Source organism: Cryptotermes secundus, unplaced genomic scaffold (genome assembly GCF_002891405.2).
Source record: "Cryptotermes secundus unplaced genomic scaffold, Csec_1.0 scaffold181, whole genome shotgun sequence".
Taxonomy (NCBI): domain Eukaryota; kingdom Metazoa; phylum Arthropoda; class Insecta; order Blattodea; family Kalotermitidae; genus Cryptotermes; species Cryptotermes secundus.
Window position 1 is genome coordinate 2,155,620 of NW_019723906.1, and position 25,686 is coordinate 2,181,305.

Genomic DNA, 25,686 nt, shown 5'->3' on the forward strand with positions numbered 1-25,686 from the left:
TTTCAAAATATTTTATTATCAATATGATTCTCAACTGATACATAATTTTAAAAATGTGCCACAGTTTCCATATTGAATTAGTGTTTCTCGTTTGCAGATAAAAGTGACCTCCATAATTTGGAATGAAATGATAGCAAAAGAGTTTTCTGGTTGTGTACATATAACTATTTCTCGTACAATAATATATTACATGACAATGATCAATTTCAAATTAACTTAAATTAGGACAGTTATAGCAGACCGAGGCCAAAGTAAACTCCGTCTCACTAATTCTAGTGTACACATCCACTACCAAAGTCAATCAAATATCACTGATTTGGTAAATGAAAATGCAGAGGAACAAAACTTGTGCTGCATATTATACATTTTATATATTATGTGCAGAATTGATGTATAAAGATTATAATTTTCTCCTCCACTGATACACAGGTCAGAAGGAGTTCTTTCATACAAACTGCAGAAGTTGAGATGAAGCCTGCTATCTATAGACAAGTCTGGAAAAGTGTACCACATGATGCATGGGATATTTTATTTTCTGCATGTACTCTATGCTAATCAATTCTAAATGGCTTGCACAGTGATGTATTAGGCTTGAGATTACAAAGTTTCAGGATGGAAACAGATCCAGTTTCTGGAATGGGACATTCTTTCAGAATATTAGACAATGGACGAAGTTCAAAAACTCCATAATCCTGAACTCTGTGCCAGTTTCACAAAAATATATATATTCAAAGCAGAGAAGGGGAGACTTACCTTGCTAAAATTTCCCACCATTTCTTGTACAAGAGATCTCATAGGAGCCACATAAATGATCTTGAATTCATCTGTATTTATTGTGCCATCAGCATTGATATGCTTTCCAATTTCTCGGAGCATGCACAGAAGAGCCACATTCGTTTTACCTGCTCCCTGGATGAGGGAAATAAACGTATCATAATTCTTACTTTGTATAATGGCTAAGATACAACGGGCACACAAGAGCTCTAACATGCTCACTGGTTACCTTCAGGTATTAAAGACACAGAGAAGCAATCATAAAGCCCTCAAAAGTGTCAGTGACATGCTGCTTTTTTCTTACCTCACTCATTTCTTTTTGTAGGTTATACTTTACTGTGCTGTCAGTATAGCCAGACCTACACAGTGCCAAATGGTAGGATGATAAATGATAAATTGTAGAGGGTTTGGAAGGAAGCAGTGATGGCCTAACTGTGGTGCTATCTTGGCATTTACCTGCAAGAACTGAGGAAAACTATGAAAAACCTCAGACATGACAGCCACTGTCATGCAAAAGATTCAAACCGAGTACCTTCTAAATATTAGTCTACAGTGGTACCACTATGCAAACCCACTAAATCTCTCATTTTCATATTTCACTTCTTTCATTTATGCTATATGTCATATGTGATTGGTTTTCCACAGTTTTAAACCCTGCCTCAAAAATGAAATTTACTGAAAATCAAGTATAAAATAATAATAATAATAAACCTCCATGATTTTAGTCCGCAAGCGAACTATACTGACTGAGTATACTATATTTAAATAAATACAGGGCTCTGCCATATTTTATGGTAGAAAAAATGGTACTTTTTTAGTTTTACGCAACAATTTCCAATCTCTCCTTCCCCCCCTGCTTCTTGTTTCGTTTATTCTTAAACCGTGATAGATGGAGGATATATATTCCTCTGAATTGTCAGCTGATGTTCACTGGAATACATGAGATAACATCCCAGAGGAGAGAATTCAACATTCTTAAGTATGCCACAAGATGGAGATGAGTGGCCAACCTCATGCTCCAGTATCTTTAACAGCCAGGAAAATAAAGTTCTCTTACCCAGTCATTGGATGGCTTGGTGGGCCATGTAACTAATCTAGACATGGCTTACTTTTCACCAAAAGTGAAAGAGATAAACACATCTTCAGACTTTACACTAATGAAATTCATCATAAACAGTAAAGTATAAGTGCATTTATCTTCAATATGCTTCAGATCAAACCAGGAAAATCTTAACTGTTACTTACAGTAGGAGCACAAAGTAAAATATTTTCATCTGAATCAAGTGCTGCCTTATACAGTCTACTCTGAATTCTGTTTAATGTCTTGAAGTCTTCAAACGCTGGCTGCACATATTTTGGCAACTTTTCTATAGCATATAAACTTTCATCTGGTGCAAAGGGCTTTGACTTCAATGCAGGGACATGAACTTCTTCATAACCTGTAAAAGAATGCATTCTGAAATGTTGTATTGTAACACAGGCATCTCTGGTAAAATGGAAACGAATTACTCTTACATAACGGAATTATCAGAGAAAATGAGAGAAAAAATGCGACTTTTCTTCTATATAAAAATGTATCAAAGGATGGTAAGAAAAAAATTATTATAAAAGCACTAGACTCACCCTTCCTCTGCTTCCTAAATGACCCATCAGGGAGCTGGCAGCGTTTGTTAGCCATGAAATGTGAACCTTGAGCAAATGTGAGATCCTCCAAGTCCAACAGCTGCCTTGATCCTGGAACCTGGCCCCGTGCACCATCTAGCCCTTCATCTGCCTGTTCCTTGCGCCGAGAAGCTCTTGCTATTCCACCATCCTCCCCTCCACCATCATCTTCACCCTTTCCAGTATCCAGCTGCCTTAGAATGCGAGCCAGGGACGAGTCTTCATTCATTTTATCTCGTATCTTTTGTCGCTCTGATTCACTCTGAGATGAGGCCAGAAGAGTGCAGTAGAGTACTACAACAAATGTGTTACACATTCTTAACTTGTTCATAAAACATGGTGTAATAACCATGAAGATACCCTGATTGTTATGAGTACAGTCATCCCGTTTTCAAGCAGACAGTTTATTTTCTCCAAAAATTAGTGTACCCCACTTTAACTAAGTAACTATAGAAAATCCCAACTCAGTGTCTTACATTTAGTGAGTATTTTGACTCATTCCAGTAGAAGCTCAACAACAATTTTCCCACATTTGATGAATTTTGTTTCATATGTAACCATAAGAAATTTTTTACTTTCCAGAACACATGCTTCAATTTTGTGTGACAGTGCTTAAAGCAATCAATATTCACATGCTCCTTCTACCAAACATTATTAGCATACAATCATAATCTTTGATGACTGATGTCACAATCTATACAGCCCATGCCAAGAAAATCTCAAATCTTACATAGACAGAAGAATGGATGTCAAAACAACAAAATGTTCCAGTTCTGGACCTTTTATAAGTGAATATGGTACTTACTCATGTGCCTGTGCTTTTTTAGTAATTTGATAAAATCGAAGCAATCATAACCAAGCAGCAGAACAAGCTGGTTCTCACAATCCCGGTCATCTCCGGCATCTCTAAGAACTGAAAGGACCTCAGCTGCTTTTGCTTGGGATGCCATTGCATCATCATAGAATTTTGACAACCGGCGCTGAAGCCAATATGCATCAATATCTAAAGGGTGAAGTGACTTTTCTTTCTTCATTTCCTCTGCTCCCCCTAACTGCAAGAGAAGAGAGGATTTTCATAAAACCAGACCATGCATTCAAGTACAATACAAACAAGAAATATGACATTTCCAGAATAATTTGTAAATATGTTTCAAAATCAATTTACAAAATAATTGCAACACTCCATAACACCCAAAAATACTGTTGCTTAAAGTGACTCAGCTGCTACTAATTCATCAACAGAAATTACATTCTGGTATAGGTAAAGGTAAATATTATCCTCATACCTCCTTCTCAGTCTTCCATGCCACCATTTCCAAGAGTTTTCTCTACCAAAATCCTGTGTGCATTCCTTGTCACCTCTCTACTTATGATACTGTAAGTCCACATTTCCTCGTAAAAATAAGGTAGTTCGATATACCAATCAACTGTTGTATACAAATAAGACCTGTATTGTTCTATGGAATACACATTCATATTAGAATTTTACTTACATTCTCTGCATGAATTGCACCATCTAATTTTGCTTCTTCTCCTTCTTCTTCATCTTCCTCTTCTCTCACTTCTCCATATATATCTTCATCATCTTCCTCTTCAGATTCTTCAAACTGTACATTGATTCCATATGTTTCATCAATGTTTTCGTCTATAAGAGTGAGAGAAAAAACATGCATAACAAGTTGTGACAAAAATGAAATGGTGCATTCCAATTTGGAGTATAGAGACAAGGTAATTTAAAGGCAGCTGAACTAACATATTAGAACTTGTTTATTTTACTGCTGAACATAAAACTCAACGCAGTACATACTACCGTTTACTGAATATTTCGAAATTTACCACTCAGAATGTTTTAATTGTAGCGTTTGTCACAAGGGATATACGTGGGTAGGCTGAAAAATAATGCACACATGCTTGTAGAGTGCGAACAAAAACAAATAGCAAGATTGGGCAAAAAGTACATTAAAGTACAATTCTTAAGTTTCAAAAGCATATATTTATTTTTCAACATAGTCACCGTTAAGGCTAACACATTTCTCCCAAAGTGTAACAAGTTTTTTCATTCCGTCACCGAAAAATTCTTCCGACTTTTCTCGAATCCAGGACTTGACAGCTGCCTTCACCTCATCGTCCAAGGTGTAATGATTACCCTTGAGGTCTCTCTTGAGTAGAGCAAGATCGGGGGAATAAGGAGGGTGTGGAATCGGTTCAAACTTCAGGTTTCGCAGAGCCTCTTCAGTTGCGCGCGAGGTGTGTGGACGAGCATTGTCATGTTGCAAGATTATTGGCGCCAGACTGCCTCTAACACGACAAACTTGACGCCGGAGGTGTTTTAGAGTCTGTATGTACTGAGAAGAATTTACCGTTGCCCCTGTTCCAGAAAATCGGTCACATAAACTCGGTGAGCATCCCAAAACACAGTCAAAAGAAGTTTTTTGGCGGATGGTTGTGTTTTGAACTATTTCGCCTGAGGAGAAGACGGATGTTGATATTCAGCGCTCTGTCTTTTCTCTTCTGGGTTGTAACGATGGACCCATGACTTGTCCCCTGTCACAATATTCAAAAGAAAGTCATCTTCTTCGTCATGGTTAGTTAGTTATTGGAGAGGGTGGGTTTCCCCATGCACTTAGACCAGTATAGGTCCCTTGTGCTTCCCTCTATGATATTCTGCCAGTCTCTATATCCTACCGATACTGGTGCGTACCATCAGTCCTGACTGAGCCAGTGAGTTCGGCCTCTACTGGCTTAGCGGTATCTATAATGCTTCCCCCATCTATCAGAGGCGTTAGAGACTACTGTTGGGCGGGAAATGTCCTTGAATTTGGCTCAGTGACCTCCTTAGGAGATATGAGGTTCTTTTATGTGCCGTAAAGCTATAACACGGGACCCATGGCTTAAAGTCCCTCCCAGAGGACTTGTTCCCTGAATTTTTCCGCCCTTAAAAATTCCACGACCTCCGCCGGGTTTGAACCCGCGTACCACGAGTCATGAGGTGGGAACGTTACCTCTAGGCTACGGAGGCCGCTTCTTTGTCACGGTAGCACTGCAAAAGTTGCTCGCAGCATTCCAATTGACGCTGTTTGTTCTCGTCTGTGAGACGGCGTGGTACCCATCGTGCAGATTTTACGGTATCCCAACTGTTCAATAATGAAGCCGACACATTCCTTGGATATTCCAATATGGTTTGCGATACGCTTTTGAGTGATTTGCCGGTCATTTGAATCAAATCGTCGACGAGTTTGCAATGATTATCGTCTGTGGCACTTATCAGACGTCTGCTGCATGTTTCACCAACAATTATGGCTTTTCCAGGCTTGCAACCACGAAATTTTATTACCCATCGATTTACAGTAGATCTATCAACAGCATCGTCACCATAAACAGCCTTTAAACGATGATGAATCTCAGTAGGAGTCACTTTTTCAGCAGTTAAAAATTCGATAACAGCATGCTGTTTAACTCGCGTTGACATAGCACTAGAACACGTCTCCATACTTCCGCTTCTCGAAATACACTGGATGAACACAACAACCTCAAACCTGCACATTCGTATTGAGGGGGAATGTTACTTCCACATGCCACCTGGCACGCTTCTGAAGGTCATTTTGTTCGCACTCTACAAGCATGTGTGCATTACTTTTCAGCCTACCTATGTATTAACAGTGAAAATTAAAATGATAGGTGTGACAAGAGTTCAGAGTGTGTTTGGTTTGAAGAAATGATTACAACATAAATTCAGGGCACATTGTGGTAAGTATCCCCCCTTCAAGTACTCAGTGCTTGAGTGGCACAAGAACTATGTTGCAAACCAGCTTATTCTTAGTGACTTAAACAGTAAACTGGCAAACCAAGACTTCAAGAAGAAAGCATCAAAACTGTAAAGGTGTATGTTCATAGTCCACACATACTGACTCACTGTGCTAGCCATAACCTCAGCATGTCACAGAGAACAAGGTTGGGAGTGTTAATGAATGATCTGTTTTAGAAAGCAAATGACAATGATCACATGGTATAACAGTCATTTTGTACTCACATCTTCTCTCAATGTGAGTGAAAGAAAGGCATTATCTGGCATACCATTGTCAATTACGAAAATTCATAACTGAAAATGAAAGCCTGTGGGTGAGAATGAGGTCAAGTTAATAAATAAAATATACAGTATACATATATATACCATACATGTTCAACATGCACGTTAAACCTAAGTCAATATATTTTGTGCAGTGAACAGAAGCAAACTGTATGCTACAGTCGAAATAACAGCATCAAAGGAATAAAATACAGTTTTAATTTAAGCAGGCAGCTAATTTTGAATTGCCTTATATTTTCCAAATGTATTTTGTTATATTTCACACTTTGCTGGTCTGATGTTCATTTATTGCAGATACTAGTGCAGAACTAATTACATTACAGATTCCTAGATTATGGTCTTAACTTACATAATTCATTCCTGTAGATCTTAATGAGATTTATATTTTATTTATTTACTTATTTTCTTTATTCCATGAATGAATATCATCAACATAATTAAGCACAACAGATCACTGTAGGTCACGGTGCAAGGGCCGAGAAGGCCCATCCCTTATACATTCATTCATTCATCAACATAATTGGTCACAAGTGTGTAAATTTGTAATGTATTTAATTCAGTTAATATAGGTAATTCAAATAAAACTGTATTAATTCAAGTTTTATAGTAAGTTATTTTTAAATTATCTTATTACATTTTTACTTTATATTATTATTTATGTCAATTGATTGTTATAAGTGATTTTGATTATGTGACTTGTGTCATTTTTGTATATGTATCTTGATATATCTATTTCCAAAGGGATCATTTCCATATCCTAGGTTTGTTACCCATATGGATATATGGAAAATAAAGGAAATTAATGAATGAATGTCACATATCAGTTTTGTGTTTACAGTGATCTGCTGTTCTTTGAAAAAATGTATAAAGTTCAATTTGAATATCATGTAACATAGGAGTTATATACATGAGACCAATATGAACCAAAATTAAAATCAAACAAGAGTATAGTCTTCTGGGCTGTAATGCTGTGTAACTCAGAAGGAATCTGTTATTTTGTACGAACATATCACCTCCATCTGTGGGGTCAAAGAGCAAGCCAACCTTCTGCTGGTTTCCTGCTTGGCTCACTTTTTGACCCTGAAGGCAGAGGCAATATGTTCCTCTCAAACATGGGGCCCTTCACAAACTATGAGCAGTTGCAATCAGAAGACCGAATTCTTCATACTCACTGCCATGAGAACTTCAGATTCAATAAATTTCAACAACTTTTGATACAGACAACAGCAAATTTAATTTCAGTAGCTTTGGGGATGAAACACTTAAACAAACTGATGTACCTTTCCTACTGTGTGTTCATTTTGTGCACTTACATAAAGAATACATAAAAACAACTGGAACTGGTATCAAAATGTTATCACACCTTTCTGATCAATTCAGAAACTGATAGTATGTAGCAGCCATTTTCCTAAAATACGACTTCTCCTTTTCAAGAAATTTGAAATATAAAGGTCAGATAAAAAGTAGTGGCAACACCTCTATAGTTCTGAAATGACTATATTACCTGAGGTAAACACACATTCCTTCAATATAATCACCCCCCATGTGTACCACATTCTGCCAAATTTATGGAAGGCGTCGTACACCATCAGCTCGTCCACTTCTGTCGATGTCTAGCAGTAACCGCCCTACAGCACAAATAATCTCCTCTCTTGTGTTGAATGCATCCCTCGCAGTTGTTCTTTCATTTTGGCAGAGATCATAATCAAAAGGACTCATATCGGGTGAGTATGGCGGATGATGTAGTATCTCCCATCACCAGCAGCGAAGGAGAGCCTTGACAGTGTCAGCAGTATGAGCCCTTCTGCATTGTCATGAAGACTGATGGGGATAGTTGCCAACAAGTGTTGTCACTTTCTCCTGAGTTCTGGATGAAGATGATTATGCAGGAAATTGCAGCAGTAGGCAGCGTTTACTGTCTGTTGTTGAGGTAGAGTGTGGTGCAGTATCACTCCATAAATGTCATATGTCACAATGAACATCACTTTCACATTACCCTGTGTAGGGCACATTTTCTTTAGACGAGGAGGGCCAGGATGCTTCCATTCATTTGATTGTCGCTTCAAGTGTGGTTCATATGAGCGAGCCCAAGTTTCGTCCAGAGTGGTGTTCCTTCCAAGTAAGTCATCACCTTCCCTCTGGTACTGGTCCAACAAGTCCTGTGCAATTGCACAATGTTGACATTATTGCACCTCAGACATTGTATGGGGTACCCAATGCGCTGAAATTTTGCACTATCCAAGAATATTGTGCAGAATGTGGAGCATGGATTTGTGACATATGCCTACCTCAGCAGCTAACTCCTGCCCAGCCCATCGGTGATCAACATCCAGCAAAGAAGAAGATGAATTGTGTGGTTGTCAACAAGGGGTTGTCCTGAATGGCATCCTTCCCTTCACGGAACAATTTCACTCAATGTGCCACTGTGTGATATGGCAAAGCAGCATCACCACACGCTTCTTGCAGTCCCTGATTACAGTTTTGTGCACCATGACCTCGTGCAACTTCAATTTTTATCCAGGAGCGTTGTTCTTGTTTCAATAACATGTTGTTAGGGTGCTTGAACTGGCCTCCTGCACTTTAAGATGATGCAAAATGAAACTGAATCAAACTCAACCAGAACCACTCACTGCACTACTTCAACTGGACTTCTGGTATCAGCTATAGATGGCGCTAGTGCCACCTGATGCACATCCTTCATGTTACAGCAGTGTTGCCACTACTTTTTATCCAATCCTTGTATAAATCAAATATTAGCATCCCTAATAGGTGATCAAAAATCATAAGCCTTCATTTAAAATTATGTAAGAACCAGATATCTTCAATATAAAGTTGCTGGAAAGCTGCCTGAGGATATATCAACACTCCATGCAACAATATATGTTCTGCAAAGTAAAGGAATACAGGATATGTGTCTTCAAGAACCTCAAGCAAATGAATGTGGCTGAAACCATGCATCTAAAGGAAATTTGAAGAGGAGGAAACAGGTGACAAAACAGTTTCCAGTTATCGAGAAATACATTCGGCGTACTAAATCAAGTCATCGATGAGGCTCAATCGAAAAAAGCTGGAAACTATCAAAATGTAAATGCTGTGAAAAAGGAGAGTAAACTGATGCTCTAAACTGATAGTTTTTGTTGCAATATTCCAGCATTCCTCAGTAAATAAAATGTTGATGTTCAAGGGCATGGTAAAGTAAGAGCCTAGCACCAAGGTAAAAGATGTACTCAAAAACTGTGAAAGAGATTGCTTATCACTAGGCTCATGGAGGCTTGAAAAATCAGGACTACCTTTAAATGCTAGTGTTTCAAATACAGGCATGGTATTTTGCACTATCAGAAGAAAAATAATATTTCACCAATTATGGAAAAGAAAAAGATAATGAAAATTTTACTTTATCTTTATTAGACCTAGTCAGTGTCACAGAGAGTACATCAACTGTCAAGACAGAAAGGAAGTCCATACACGGGACACAACATCCTTCTTTTCCTCCTGATGCTCTTTTTGCAACACACAATCGTCATCTTGATGGATACCTTATCACCTCTTGAGGCAGCATTTTAAATGAGTTTGTGGTTTTCCGTTCACCACCTCTGTTGTCTAGTGGTCAGAGTTCCTGCCTACATATCCAGAGGTCCTGCATTTGATTCCCAGCACTACCAAATTTTCTGACAAGCAGTGGGTCTGGAACGGGGTCGACTCAGCCTTGTGAGAATAACTGAGGAGCTATTTGAAAGAAATAGCGGCTCCAGTCTAGAAAATCGAAATTAAAGGCTGTGAAGATTCGTTGCACTGACCATGCAATACCATCTATCTGCTAAAGTTGGCACTAACTTCGCCAACAAGTGGCAGTCGCTCGGTCTGTATAGCTTGCTTCTGGACTACAGGCCACGGAGTTTGTTTTTGTGCTTTTCCATTATCCCATTCAGTTGCCCTTGAGGGTATTTTTTGGCATGGGACAAACTATTTATAAAACATTAGAAATTTCATTATGAACAGCTATGTGTGATCAATATGCTCTCTGGCCTCATGCTTATTGTGCCTGCCACTTTGCTAAAAAAAATCTGCTGTTTCTGTTATGTGGGCAAGTTACACCATATTTATAGATAGCTCTCCTTGAAAGCTGAGGTCAAGCACATCCTGCTTCAATCGAGAAGTCACTTCCCCCTGTTTTAAGCTTTTAAATTTTTGCAATCACAGGACCATGAATCAAAAGGATGTGCCACACATACAGAGGTACTTATAACTGTGGCAACTGCCCTGGTTAAAATGGTACCATAACTATTAGAGGCCACCGTTATTCACTACTATGTCACAGTTTTGTGCCTGGTTTTAGAAGCTCCACTGTAATTTGTTGTTATGCATATAAATTGGTTTGGTTGATGATTATCTGCATATGATCAATTGTTATTAAATGTTCCTGGGACTCAGATTGTGGCTGTCTCAGAATGTGAACTGCACTTAAGGAATTGCGCCAGAAGGTGAAATGATGGATGACTTGGAAGAAATCAAAGCAAAGTTGTCCATATGCTTAATTAAGCACTACACCATGAAGGCGTATGGGGGAGTGGATGAACAGATTCAAGTATTCTTGACCTTTGGCACTAGACAGGACTGGTCAGTTTCATGCCATGGTCACTTCACTCCTGTGGAAAGAGCTCCTGGGACCCACTGGATAGGAAGCTATGTGGGCCCCAGAGCCAGTGTGGAAGACATGGACAAGAGAAAAACCTTGCCTGTACCAGAACTCAAACTCTGACCCCTTGGCTGTCCAGCCAATAGCCAGTCACTATACTGACTGTGCTATCCCAGTTTTAAATTGAATGATGATACTTTTAGAAGATCCTGATATTCAGATTACAACAAACAATGTGCTAAACTGACTTCATTCATACTGGCAGAATTAAAGTCTTCCTCATAAACTGATTTTGGCAGCAAATATAAGTATGACCCCAAACTTAAGCTGTACAATAGCTTGGATGAATATTTTATATACGCATATTATGTTATAAGCTTAGTAAATACATAACAAACTGACCTGTTGTTGTAACTTTCTCTTCTGTGCCAAAGTCAGTTATTTTCTTCCCCAGATTCACAAGAAGTGCAAATCTTTCTTCAGCCAAGTTCCCAAGCAATGATTCAGTTTCACGTTTTTTCTCCCGTTCCTTCAGGCGATCATTCTTCAGCACCGCCAAAACTTCATCTGCAGCTCCACACAAGATGTCACGAGGCTGTGAGACAAAATTACTACTTTCAAGAAAACCTTACAAAATAATATACAGCAGAGTTCAAGGAAATTTTGCTACAGCCAATGATAATATATTCATCGATATTACTAGAAGGGACAATTATTCTGTAAAGCCTAAAATAAATGGATTGTCTGATCATGATGCACAATCCATAATATTTAAAACAATAAACATGAGAACACATGCTAAACAATTTAAAATAATAAGGAAAATAAACAAACACACAATAAATGACTTTTTAATTAAACTGAGTTATGAAACATGGGACTCAACATGTTCTAGCGATAATGTTAATATAATGTTTAACTCCTTTTTAGACACTTACTTGAAAATTTACTATTCCAGTTCCCCCCCCCCCAAAAAAAAATCAAATGAAATAAGTGATTGGATTACTATAGGAATAAGAACATCAAAACATCCTGTAAGCATAAAAGAGTACTCTATATGGCATGTAGAAACAGTAATAATTCAGAATTAAGAAACTATTATAAAAAATACTGTAAAATTTTATCTAAGGTCATTAAGGAAGCTAAAGGAACTAAAATATGATAACAAAATTCAAAATTCCAAAAATAAAAATAAGACCATATGGGATATAGTAAAATTAGAAACTAAGGGGCCAAATAATGAAAAAATATGCACATTGAAGGTGGATGGAAAATGGATTAGAGAAAAGCAAGTAATTGCAGAAACCTTTAACAATTACTTTTTATCTGTAGCTGAAAATAAAAATGCAAAAAATAAACAAAATAATACTAATATTTGTTACTTTCCAGACACTACTCCCATTCAGTATTTAATGAAAACTTTTATAAATCCCTTTCCACATATTAAACTTAAATCTTTATCAACTAAGGAAGTTGAAATCTCTCAAAGAAAAGTCTTATGGATATGATGAAATATCCACTAAAGTATTAAGAATGAGTTCCCTTTTCATTAGCTCTCCTTTGACTCGCATATGCAACAATTAATTATCACAAGGAATTTTCCCAGATCGTTTAAAATACTCAGAAATAAGACCACTGTTTAAAAAGGGTGAAAAAACAAATATTTCCAACTATAGGCCTATATCACTTTTAACTTCGTTCTCTAAGGTATTAGCAAAAGCTATGAGCATTCAATTGATTGAGCACTTAAATAACAATAACATTTTAGTGGAAGAACAATTTGGTTTTAGAACAAAATCTTCAACAGATGAGGCTATATACAAGTTAGTGAATGAAATCTGTAAGACCTTAAACAGCAAAAACTTATTAGGATGCATTTTTTGTGACCTAGAAAAGGCCTTCGATTGTGTTAATCATGAGGTTCTGTTGTCAAAATTGGAGTTCTATGGGATAAAGGGTAAAGCTAAACTATGGCTTGAATCTTATTTCAGAAAGAGGGTTTCCTCATTGTACATGCATGTACCTATGCTCGGGTCGTTCGTTCTTGAGCTCTGACAGCTATCGCTGGATGAGGTGGAGAGAGCACTACTTTAATGGAATTTTGGAAGAGCTATAACATCAGAAACGTTATCAAAAATATAGGCAAAGCATGGCATGAATTAACATCAAGCAATATGAGGGCAGTATGGAAACATATCATATCACATTGTGCAAATGATTTCATTGGTTTTGAAACTCATTTTGCTGAAGTCGCTAATAACATAGTGGAAATTGGACAGCAACGTGGTTTCAATGTGTTAGATTCCGTCAACGTAATTGAGTGCATCATATCGAACACTAATGAACTAGATAATTAAACACGTATTAACATAGATGAACAACGGGCTTATGAAGAACAGGAGGACAACTTAGACGACGACTGTGTTGAAGTACCTGCACAAGAATTAACAGCAGAACTATAAAAATTACTGGAATGGTTAAAACCTTGTCAGAGCATATTATAGAAGCTGATCCCAGTACTGAATGTAGCCTTACAATTTGCCGAATGATAAACAATGCAATTCATTACTACAAAGAAATGTATGAAGAGAAAAGGCTAAAGAAGAAAAATGTGGAGATCATCAATACTGAAATTTTTAGAGAATAAACAATGAATTGCGAAAAACATGAATTTTTTAAAATTATTTATAATAAAGACATTTGAATTTATTAATCACGTTTTATTTATTGAAAAACAGAGAATTTTTTTAACCAATTATCATCTTTTGTACGTATTTAGTTCGACTAGTCCAGTTTCAAACAGTCCTGGATATTGTTGGAACCGATTACCCGGACTATGCGAGGTATTGCTGTATTGCAAAGAAGAGCAATTCTCACACAAATATTTTCTATGCCCATATTAATGAACCAAATAATTGCAGTGAACACATTTATTTCTAAGTAATATTTTCATTTGGAGGATGCAAATGTGCCTGTTCATTAGATCTATAAATTTAAGTTTCAGGAAGCTTTCATTAACCATCAGTAGCAATTAACAAACTTAAGAGTTCCTTGTGTGTTTTTTGAAGGCCATTACTGATTACTGAATATACAGTAAAACTTGGTTATAGCAACATCGGTTTCTGTGACACCTTGTCTATTGCGTCAAATATTCAATGGTACGAACTAATTCCTCATAAAACAACTGTTTTTATACCTTGCTTAGTACGACATGCACAAATGCATCAACCTCGTATGTAACATCATTTTCATTCCTGAATTTCTCTGATATCGTGGGAAAGTTCGATGTGTCTGCCCACCCTCACTTTCTCTACTTGCTGACGTGACTGTCCTGGAAGAATACGACCGCGGGCTGCAAGAGGAGCGTGGGTTTTATGCGAAAACAAGGTGTGGGGTGGGACTGCGTGAATAGTGCAAGAGGACGCAGCAGGTTGTTAACTGCATTCCTTTCCTAGAATCTCGTCTAACAGGACCTCACATTGTCTACTTACCCTGTAGTGTTCCAGACTAAACCCAGAGAAGTGCAGTAGCGAAAAAATGGCAATGAAAAAGAAAGTTTTAAGCATTGAAGAGAAAGTTATAGTGATTCGTGAAATATTGTGTGTATTGTCAGTGAAAAGCGCTGTAATATGTCTTTGATATTACACATTTGGGCAATTCCACGTTAATGTTACATTAGTCTGTACTTAACTATGTATTTCACTAAAAAATGCAACATTTTAACTCGGTTTTTGGTAGATTTTTACGTGACTAACATAAGGCTACTGTGGAAGTGCCCATTTCAGTTACAACGACATTTGTTTATAACGACACTATATTTAGGTCCCTTTGATGACATTATAACCAAGTTCTACTGTACAAGGTTACAAGTTTGGCACTGTAAGCATAATGTAACAACCCCGAAGAATTTTCTCCCTTTAATTCAATTATCTAAAAAAAATTGGAAGCCTTATGGAAAAATGGTGTTGGAAAGAAAATGTGTTTCACTTTTCTCTAAAACTTTTGCTCAAAATTTATTTTGTTCTGATAAATATTCAGTAAGTTACAGTAACAAAGCTTGTATGTGTCCTTATATTTGCATGGTTTCAACCAAAATTGGAATATGATGTTAAATTGTAGTGTATAAAATTTCAGAAGGCATGGACACATTTATGCAAGCCAATTCACCATTAGCGCATAAGCCAACAAACAGTAACAAACACAGACACACAAACAAAAACAGAGGGTGTTAAACGACTGTAACAGAGATACTGCTGATACTTATAAATTAATTACTATAGCATGAACTCTTGCAAAACTGCCTAAAATAAGCCGTGAAGTCTTCTTTCCAACAAAATGTTGTCACATAAGAACCCTGAACTGCTCATTACATTAATGGTGCTGCAACCAATTTGCACATTACACTTCACTTTCACTGATAAACCAGATTCTTAAAAGCATACCTGATCACCTAAAGCCTCCTGAATAAAACTGAGCAGAACTTCATATGTTTGACGGGTCTCTTGGGTCTTGGGACGATACAAGATGCCCACCATTTCATCTACACCCTCAGATAGTAGTGTGGCTCCTTTCATTCTGGTAAAATCATACTGGGCTTCATCTCGTTTCTGACGTCTGAAATAATTGAAAAATACGTGGATTAATGTACACTTCATGTTTCTCATTCCTCCCTCTGTATTTATTTCCCCTGTTCCCATACTGTTGTTCTGTTTGGGTGTGAAACTTGGTCTCTGAAATTAAGGGAGGAAGATAGACTGAGGGTGTTTGAGGAAAATATTTGGACCGAAGAGGGATGAAGTGACAGGAAGTTGGAGAAAACAGCATAATGAGGAGCTTCATGACTTGTACTCTTCTCAAAGTATAATTAGAATTATCAAGTCAAGGAGGATGAGGTGGGCAGGTCATGTAGCATGAATGGGGGAGACAAGGAATGCCTATAGGATATTGGTGGGAAAGCCGGAAGGAAAGAGACCACATGGATGACTAACGAGTAGGTGGGTGGACAATATTAGAATGGATCTTAGACAGACAGGATGGGATGGTATGGATTGGATAGATCTGGCTCAGGATAGGGACCAGTGGAGGGCTCTTGTGAACACGGTAATGAACCTTCGGGTTCCATAAAATGCTGGGAAATTCTTGAGTAGCTGCAGAATTGGTGGCTCCTCAAGAAGGGCTCAGCTCCATGAGTGAGTAAGTAAGTAAGTAAGTAAGTTCCCATACTGTGATACATATCATAACATAATGATAACTGATAACATACGTAGATCGTACCGAAAGTCATGAGCAACTTTTTTTGCATGCAACCTGGGAACAGCAGATGAAAGAGAGTATGGTGGTAGGTGGAACCAGCTCTTGTGTTAACCTTGAGTGTCTTGTGACATCAACAGCTTGCATCACGTGACCAGGATCACTCCTAACAAAATGGTCAGCAATGATATGTCGTTTTGCCAGCGTGCTGTCATTGAATTTCTTGTGAAAGAGGAAATCGCTGCTGCAGAAATTTACCAGAGACTTCAGCGTGCTTATGGAAGTGTGTGCATCGGTGCAAGCAGTGTTCAAATATGGGTGAAACATTTTAAAGATGGAACACCAGCATTGAAGATGACCCTCGGAGCGGTCGTCCTTGAACAGCCTCAACTGAATGCAACAAGAAAGAGTGGATGAGATCATTCAAGATGACAGGGGTGTGACTGTGGACACAATAGCCCGAAAACTTGGAACAGGGCACAGTCCAGTACAGGAGATGATTGAAAGCTTGGACTATAGGAAAGTTTGTGCTCGCTGGGTCCCGCGGTTATTGACCGAAGACCACAAAGGTCAGCAAAAAGCCATCACCTCAGAACTGCTGCACAAATATCGACACAAAGGTGATGATTTTTTGCTCTGTATTGTGACAGGTGACGAAAGCTGCTTTCACCATTTCGAGCCTGAAACGAAACGGCAGAGTATGGAATGACACCATTTGCATTCTCCATCAAAAAAGAAAGCAAAGACAGTGTCATCAGCTGCAAAGGTGATGGGCACAGTCTTCTGAGATTCAGAGGTGGTTTATTCTGATCAAATTCCTGGAACCTGGGCAAACCATCAATGCTGCTCGTTATGTCTAGACGCTGCACAAGCTCTGCTGTGTATTGCGCGATAAACGCCTGGGACGAAAAATCATCATCCTGCATGACAACGCCTGCCCCCACGCCACTCGCCTCACATTGGGAGCAATTGCAAAGATGGGGTGGGAAGTTCTTCTACGTGCTCAACGAATTTAAGCACTATGCCAGGAAGGTGTATGGGGGAGTGGATGTATAGATCCACATTTTCTTGACCTTGGCACTAGTTGGATGTGAGTGGTCTGCTTCAGGCCCTGGACACTTTACCCCTATGGAAAGAGCCCCTGGTAGGCACTGGATATGAGGTTGGGTCGACCCTAGAGCTGGTCTGGATGATTTGGAGAAGAGAAAATTCTTGGCCCTATTGGGACTCAAACTCCGATCCCTCAGTTGTCCAGCCTGTAGTCAGTCGCTATACCAACTACACTACCTAGGCTCCTTCAAACATGCCTCAGAAAGCAGATAATATCCCACATAATATTCAATGATATAATGGATCAATCCTTGTTACAAATCTTTACAGAAACACAAAAGTTCCATTTTACTTATTTATTTATTTATTTATTCATTCTACCATCTCATCTATGGTTCATTTAATAATACTGATGATCAAACAAAAGTGAATGAGAGAGGATGGATGTGTAGCACATGAGTGAAAACAAATGCATACAAAGTTTTTGTAGGAACCTGAATAATGGTGACCATTTCAAAAACCTACCTTCTTCACATTTTCCTAGGTTAGATTAAATTAGGCCAAGTTGTGTTATTCTTCATAAACTGCAGAAATGTTCCCTTAATTCTCAGTACATACATACATCTGTGTTTCAGGATATTCATAAGTGCAATCAGCACTGAATATGAAACATGTCACAAGCTTTACAATTCCAACATGCCATATCACAATAACAAACATAAATGCAAACAACGTGCATCTAAATAAATACATAAAACACAGATTATATTTACACTTAATGTCCATATTGATGTCTATTGTGGGACATCCATCAGTCAGCATGCACTCCCCTTCTATTCCTTAGCTGCTGATCCCGACAGAAGAGCAAAAATTCATCAACAGTACATGACGGATTATGTATTAGGACATCCCTTATTTCGTTTATAAACTGTTTTTTATCATGTACTAAATCAGTTAAATAATCAAGCAGACTGTTAAATATTTTTATACTCATGCAATGGACCCCTTTCTGCCTCACTGCGAGATGTGATTGTAGGACACGTAAATTTCTTTCGTGTCTTGTCGGTCTCTCATAAATTGAATAATTAGAAGTAAAATACTCCAAGTTATTTATCATAAAAGTCATCAGAGACAAAATATATTGAGAGACCAGTGTTAATATATTTAACTTTATAAATGCTGGCCTACATGACTCTCTATGTTTCATCCCCATTATTATTCCAATAGTCTTCTTTTTTAAGAGAAAGATCTTCTTGGCCTCTAACGAATTACTCCCAAAAAACTATTCCATATCTCATGAGTGAATGAAAGTAGGCATGATATACGTAGGTCATTTCAGAAATAATGCACACAATTATCTGTTTACGTCCATGTTTATTTTTTTAATATCGCTTTACAGTCCTTCAATATAGTCCCTCTGCTTCTCAATGACAGAGTCCCAATGTGTGGGAAGCTTTACTATTCCATCCAGGACACCATCTTTGTTTATCTGTCGAATGGCTCGGGTAACTGCAGCAGAAAGCTCTTCCAGAGAGGGAAAACGACGGCCTCGTATAGGTTGTTTCAACTTTGGGAATAAGTCAAAGTCTGGTGGACTCATATCCGGGCTGTAGGGAGAATGAGGCAACACCTCCCAACCATATTGGCGCAGCTTTTCTGTTACGACATTCTGGATGTGTGGGTGAGCGTTGTCATTGAGAATGATCGGCCCAGCCTCGAGCAACTGAGGTCAGTTTTTGTGCATTTTTCTGCGCAGATTTTGCATAAAGTCACGATAATAAACTGCTGTGATACTTTTCCTGCACGGAACTCTGTCTGTCATGATGATTCCTTGGTGATCATAAGCAAACATCATCATTTGTTTGACCTTTGATTGAGATCATCAAAATTTTTTTGGTCATGGGGAAGTTGGACCTCTCCACTCGTTGGACTGTGATTTCAGCTCTGGTTCAAAGTCTCTAACCCACGTTTCATCAATAGTGACAAGTCGATACAAGAATGCTTGACCTTCAACATCGAATCTTTGTTTCAGCAAGGTTGCAATGTCAAGGCATTTTTGCTTCTGTTCAGCAGTCAAGCAGTGAGGGACTCATCACCCAGAAATCTTTCTCTTCTTTAAATCATTTGTCAGAATTCAGAATATTGACGTTGGTGGAATCCCCGTGGTTTCAGAAAGTTCCTCGCATGTCGCACGACATGCATCTTCAAGAGCATCTGACAGAAGTTTGACACTTCGTTCATCTGTTGATGTTTTCGGCCTTCCTGGCCTTGGATCATCGTTTATGCTCACACGACCGCCATGAAAACGACTAGCCCAGTGAGAGACTGTACTACGGTCCACTGTTAACTCGTCACAAACTTCACTTAAAGCACTGTGGAATTCTGTCAGTTTTTTTCCAGGTAAAGTTTCGATCTTAATGTACGACCTTTGATCTTCAACAGTCACAATACCTGAGAACCATCCAGGCTCCACTTCTACTTCATGTTATTTAAGAACAGAGTACATTATAAATTAAATAAAATAATGCACTTCTTTCTCAAGCCCTGAACTGTAAGTGACATGAGGCTCACTGTTTTTGCATCATCTAATCCGCAGTGTTGCCAACCTGTGCACTATTTATGAAATGACCCATGTATCATTTTAAGTGCTGTAACATTACTATATGTTTTCATAATTCGTATTGCGTAACATGCCTTTCCCAATCTGGGTAACAATGATTCAACCTGTGTCTTCCAATTCAAGAACTTATCAATTTCAATGCCCAAGAATTTAATATGCGTTTCCTGTTGTAATAATTCATCGTTAATGTACATGCATATTTTCATGATTGACTGTTCCAAATTTTAACACTTTAGTTTTCCTCAAGTTTAGGGATAAGCCATTGTATTTAAACCACTGACTTAAGGAATTTAACATAAGTTTGATCTTTCTTGAATTTCATTGATATTAATAACTGACACTAATATACTTGTATCATTGGCATACAATAATGACTTGTTGTCAGCAGTTAATGTTGACGGCAGGTCATTAATATATAAAAGGAACAACAGAGGACCCAAAATCGAGCCCTGTGGCACTCCATATTTGACAGTTCCCCAGTCTGAACAGCATTTTCCATTCTCATTATTATAAAGTTCAACTCCTTGTCTTCTATTTTCCAGATAGGACTTTAACCATATTTTCATTTTACCACCAATGCCATATGTTGTTAATTTACTCAAAAGAATATCGTGACTCACACAATCAAATGCTTTTGTCAAATCACAAAAAATTCCTAATGAATGATTGTGTCTTTCCAACGTTTCTAAAATATGATTAGTTATGGTCTATAGTTTACCATAATTGCCTTCTCACCTGTTTTGTATATAGGTCTTGATGAGGCAAATTTCATTCTATCAGGATATATTCCATGCTCAAAAGATGCATGAAATATGTGACACAATGGTTTACTTATCTCAGTTATACAATATTTCAATATCTTACTAGAAATACCATCATATCCTGTAGAATCTTTTGATTTTTGCAACATAAGTATGCTCTTTATTTCCACCTCCGTTGTAGGTATTAGCCTCAGTTCAGGGAATTTATTAAATTTCAAAGTGTCTAAGAATTTAATAGCTTCATTTTTATTGGCACTTTTCGTTTCCAGATTCTCAGCTACAGTTATAAAGTATTTATTGAATACTTCTACTACTTCCTTAGTATNTAGTTACTTTGATTTTCCCCACTTTCCATTCGGCTATATTATCTGGGCCTATCCTTTTTCAGTTTCTTTATTAATAATTAATCATTATTAATAATAATCAGTTTAAATTTATGTTACACGAGACTTCAAATTTACATTAATTTAGATTTCTTTTGTTTTTGTAGGCTGTTTTATGATGGTCTCAGTAGCTAGACTAAATGGTGTCACATGAAAGAATGACAGATCAATGAACTGGAAGCAGTTGTGGCCTAACTGTGGGTCTATCCTGGCAACTGCCTGGAGGAACTGAGGAAAGCTAAAATCCTATTGGGATAGCTGGAGTCCTGGCCAGGATTCAAACTGAAAAACCCCCTACATATAAGTCTATAGCGTTACTGCTATGTCAATCCATTCAATTTCACTATGTAAATGTCAAGCAAAAATATTAATAGGCATGATGCTTTGCAACTGCATAATTTTGTCTTTTCCTCATAGTACCTTCATTCTTTGGAACCAGGATTGTCTGTATAGCGACTGCCTATGGGCTGACTCGGTAGGGTCAAGTATTATTTCTTCAACTTGTCCAGACCGACTCTGGGATCCCACCCAACATCCCATTCAATGGGTACCTAGGGATCTTTCCCTGGGGGTAAAGCGGCCGGGGCGTGAAGCTGACCACTCACCTCAAACTAGTGCCAAGATCAAGAAAATGTGGGCTTGTGCATGCACTCATACACACCTTCATGGCATAGTGCCTAATTAATTAAGCACAGGGACAGCTTTACCTTCATTCTCAGCAGTCTCATACTTCACGCATACTATGGAAGCTTCCTCCATTTCTTTCCACTTTCTACAATAACATCATATGAAGTTTCAGAATAGTTTAATTTTTCCCTCTCTATATATGACACCTTGATTGCTTTAGCACTGGAAAGATACAAACTTCAACCTCTCATCAAAGAATCCTCATCTTCAGCAGCCATGATTGCATCCTTGCTTCAATTCATCCTCCTAACATCCAAGCTACCTAACATGCAAGTATATACACTATATATTTGTATACCATTAACTTTAAATAACAAACATACTTCGCCTTTCTTTCCGCTGCTTTTACTGGACGTGTTCTTTGATGCCTATCACCCATTCGGGTACCGTCCAGTTTCCCCACAAGGGACATAACCTCGCCTGTTGCCTCATCTCGACTACGTCGCTCAATAAGGCGAACATCTGCTTGTAGTACAAGATTGGAATTCTGAAAACGCAGGAAAACATATACCATCCTCTAAACTTCAATAATAAAATTTATTCAAACTCGTGTATAAAGAATAATATACAAAACACTCAAATTCAGAGCTCCACAACGACAGCATATTACTACCACCCACTTACCTGAACAAGTATACGCCAGATACAATATGCTACAAATACAACTGTATACTCATTGCTATATAAGAATTATTAAATACTACCATATTGTTAAAAACCTACCGCTTTATACTCATATTGCAACTGCCTCGCAGCTGCATCCGCCATCTTTCAAGTCCTATGTTTTGGACAACTACAGTCCAATTGTCCACGCCATGCATTCTTGCCAACATCAGGTAAATAAATTTCGTACGTTTCATAGGTTTCATACGACGCAGTTTATATTCTTGCAGATCACAGCGGTCTTGTAATAACTATAGTATGGAGTATGCTGATAGCAGAGGTTGACAATTTGCTCGGTTGATCGGTCAGTTAAATTGCTGCTGGTCTTTGCAAACATAGTTATTCCCGGCCTTCCTGGCTACGGTTTACTCGACTTCTATGGCCGAGATTTGTTTCGAATGGGGCTTCGTCTTCGGCGGAATGTCGGCCTTTGTATTTGTTGCATCGTAGTTTCAGCACGAGTATATCCACGCTGACACGGCGACCATGTTATTAAGGACTCTGTACATACTTTGTCGCTGCACTATACTAAGTAACACCTATACAAAGTTTACAGAGGATTCCTATACTGTAGGCTTGTGCAGCAGGTTATGCCTTAACTTAAGTCAATTCAAAGTTACTTCACGACTAGTCGGCCGCGCCAAAGCTCAAGCGGTTTGTCGCTGGCTTCCCACCGCGGCGGCCCGGGTTCGATCCCGGGTCTGGTCAAGAGGGATTTGTGTTGGACAAAGTGGCGCTGGGGCAGGTTTTCTCCGAGTACTTCGGTTTCCCCTGCCAATCGTCATTCCACAAATTGCTCTACAGTCACCTCTCACCTATCATCTGGGGCTGGGGCCAGAAGTGGTCGCTGTACAAGGGACTTGAAATAAGTACTTTTAAGCACTGTTACTTGCTACTTTGATACTTAAAATATGAGAAAAAACATAAATCGCAGAATCCGAAACTCTCATGGCTGTATGGAGAGTAGTACCTTCCAGAATGTGATGCCGTGTAGTCTGGTAGAAGTTTATCGGCTATTTGTAGCGAAATACTGCCCCCGTCTTCAGGTTTGAAAAGTAAACCACGCAAGCAAGAAGCAAGCAAATTTGCTTGTTAATTTTGCCTGCTTGGTTTATTCAAGAAGAACCTGAAGATAGAAAAAAATACTTTCGGCCAAAATCCCTGTAAAATTCTACTAGAGTAAAAGGCGTCATATCTCCAATAAGAGTATTCTTAAAACACGTATGAAGTTGCAAAACCAAATTCTGTATCGCAGTTGTCTGCAAGGAGGCTACGCAGGGCCGGCAAATGGCTCGTGTTTCTGGACACACTGGTGTCACTGGGGGAGAACTTCAACAAAACGTACATCCCATTCGACACTGATATCGTGGTTACTCACAGCTCTACTAGGTCGATCGACGGAGTGTTGCGCTTGTCACTCACTGAGGTGTACCACATCCATTACACACTCCCGCTGCAGATGTTTCTTATTGGTAACTGGAGTTCCGTTTCTGGACTTACTTGGTCCAGCGCTCCATTAGCACAGAGAAGGACAGGTCTCCATGGCCTTGTCATCAAAGGGGCCCTTCGACCGCAGGTAATATTACGAGTATATTTACCCTTTCAGGGTCCAGTCACCACGAAGAAATCTGTAAGATTTGGGGTTTTCTATGAATGGCGATGGTTATTCTAAAGGGTTCTGACGGTGGTGTATGAGATTGAGAATTACTGGGGTTTTGAACTTCGTCCATCGTCTGGTATTCTGAAAGCTAGAAAACAGAATGTTTCGGAAATTGGATCTGTTTCCGTCCTCATGTGAATGGGTAAAAACACGCCTTATTCGGTGTCTTAGAAAGAGCTAACCTCAGTCACAGAATATGTGTTATCCGACTCACCTGATGACGGAAATAGATCCAATTTCCGAAACGCTGTGTTCTCTATTTTTTATACTACCTGACAATAGACAAAGTCCTAAAACCCAGTAATTCTGGTCGGTGGTTATGAATTTTACTACTTTCTGGGATGTAACAACATGTATTATGATAGATGTTTACTGACGTTTCGGGGCAAATTGTTGACTCCATCATTAGACTCTTCGACCTTGAAAATAAAGAAACATCTGTAAATATCTACCGGATTATAAGGCTTCACATCCCAGAAGACAATAATCCCTTTCCCTGTGGCGCTACAGCCCCAATTTGGGCCTAGGCCTACCTCCATGAAACTCTCCGTTTCACTTCGGTTTACTAGATCTTACACATACGGTACGACTCCTTGGGCGAGTGATCAGCTCGTTGCAAGGCCTCTACCTGTAGACAAACACAGAAAAACGCACACAAACAGCCATGCCCTGAGTGTGATTCGAACCCTCGATCCCGGCTTCCGAGCGAGCGAAGACAGTGCACGCCTTAGACCGCTCGGCTACCGTGACCGGCAGACAATAATCATGAGCAAGAAATAATTTCTTGTGGCGTGATGCATTTACGAACAGCAGGGGTACCATGCACACATAGGGACAGAAACGTTGTTTACTTGTATTCTTCTTGTTCGTCGTTTTCTCCTCATGTTTGTTCTTTTCTTCTCCTCTTCTTCCCGTAATTTACTTCTTTTTCCTCCTTATCTTCTTTTTTCATAATCTTCTCCTATTTTATTCCTTATACACCAATTAAAAGGAGTATAAGGAAGGAAAAACAATAAGGGAAAACTGGAATAAAAATTTATCCTACTTGTCCTTCATTTTCACCCTATTATTCTGATTCTATCTCTCTTTTCCCACCTCCTTCGTCGACGATTTTATTCTTCTTATCTTACATGTTCTTATTATTCACTTTCACCCTCTCCGCTTCATCCTCCTTTCCACCTTCTACCAAATGTCTTCTTCTCTTCCCACTTCTCTATCCTATTTGTCTTCTTTAATGTGCTCATCCGCACAGGTGTGGGTTCAGCACAGAAAGGGTAAAAAAAGAAGAAGGAAATTCCATTCAATTCGAATTGTTTCTTCCAGCCCAGATCCTGACGTTTAAACCACGATTTAATTACTACAATTGGTTGCATTGCCTGGTCAAGATAAGACACACTGAAATCGTGTTGGAATATCCATGAACGTTGGCAACGCCGCTCAGTTGGTTCGCCTA

At 38.6% G+C, this 25,686-nt stretch overlaps 1 protein-coding gene across 1 annotated transcript in view; it reads right to left on the reverse strand.

The window, feature by feature from the left end:
• LOC111861954 (putative U5 small nuclear ribonucleoprotein 200 kDa helicase) overlaps nucleotides 1–22,717 on the reverse strand; it is a 58,915-nt gene extending 36,198 nt beyond the window's left edge. The window contains exons 1-9 of the mRNA XM_023846946.2: nucleotides 22,634–22,717; nucleotides 22,234–22,397; nucleotides 15,602–15,773; nucleotides 11,562–11,754; nucleotides 3,930–4,081; nucleotides 3,242–3,488; nucleotides 2,398–2,730; nucleotides 2,020–2,213; nucleotides 754–909 (exon numbers count right to left, since the gene is read on the reverse strand). Of these exons, the coding sequence (XP_023702714.1) occupies nucleotides 754–909; nucleotides 2,020–2,213; nucleotides 2,398–2,730; nucleotides 3,242–3,488; nucleotides 3,930–4,081; nucleotides 11,562–11,754; nucleotides 15,602–15,773; nucleotides 22,234–22,397; nucleotides 22,634–22,678 (1,656 nt within the window). The 5' untranslated portion in view covers nucleotides 22,679–22,717. The remainder of the gene's footprint in view (nucleotides 1–753; nucleotides 910–2,019; nucleotides 2,214–2,397; nucleotides 2,731–3,241; nucleotides 3,489–3,929; nucleotides 4,082–11,561; nucleotides 11,755–15,601; nucleotides 15,774–22,233; nucleotides 22,398–22,633) is intronic.
• Nucleotides 22,718–25,686: the final 2,969 nt, after the last annotated feature.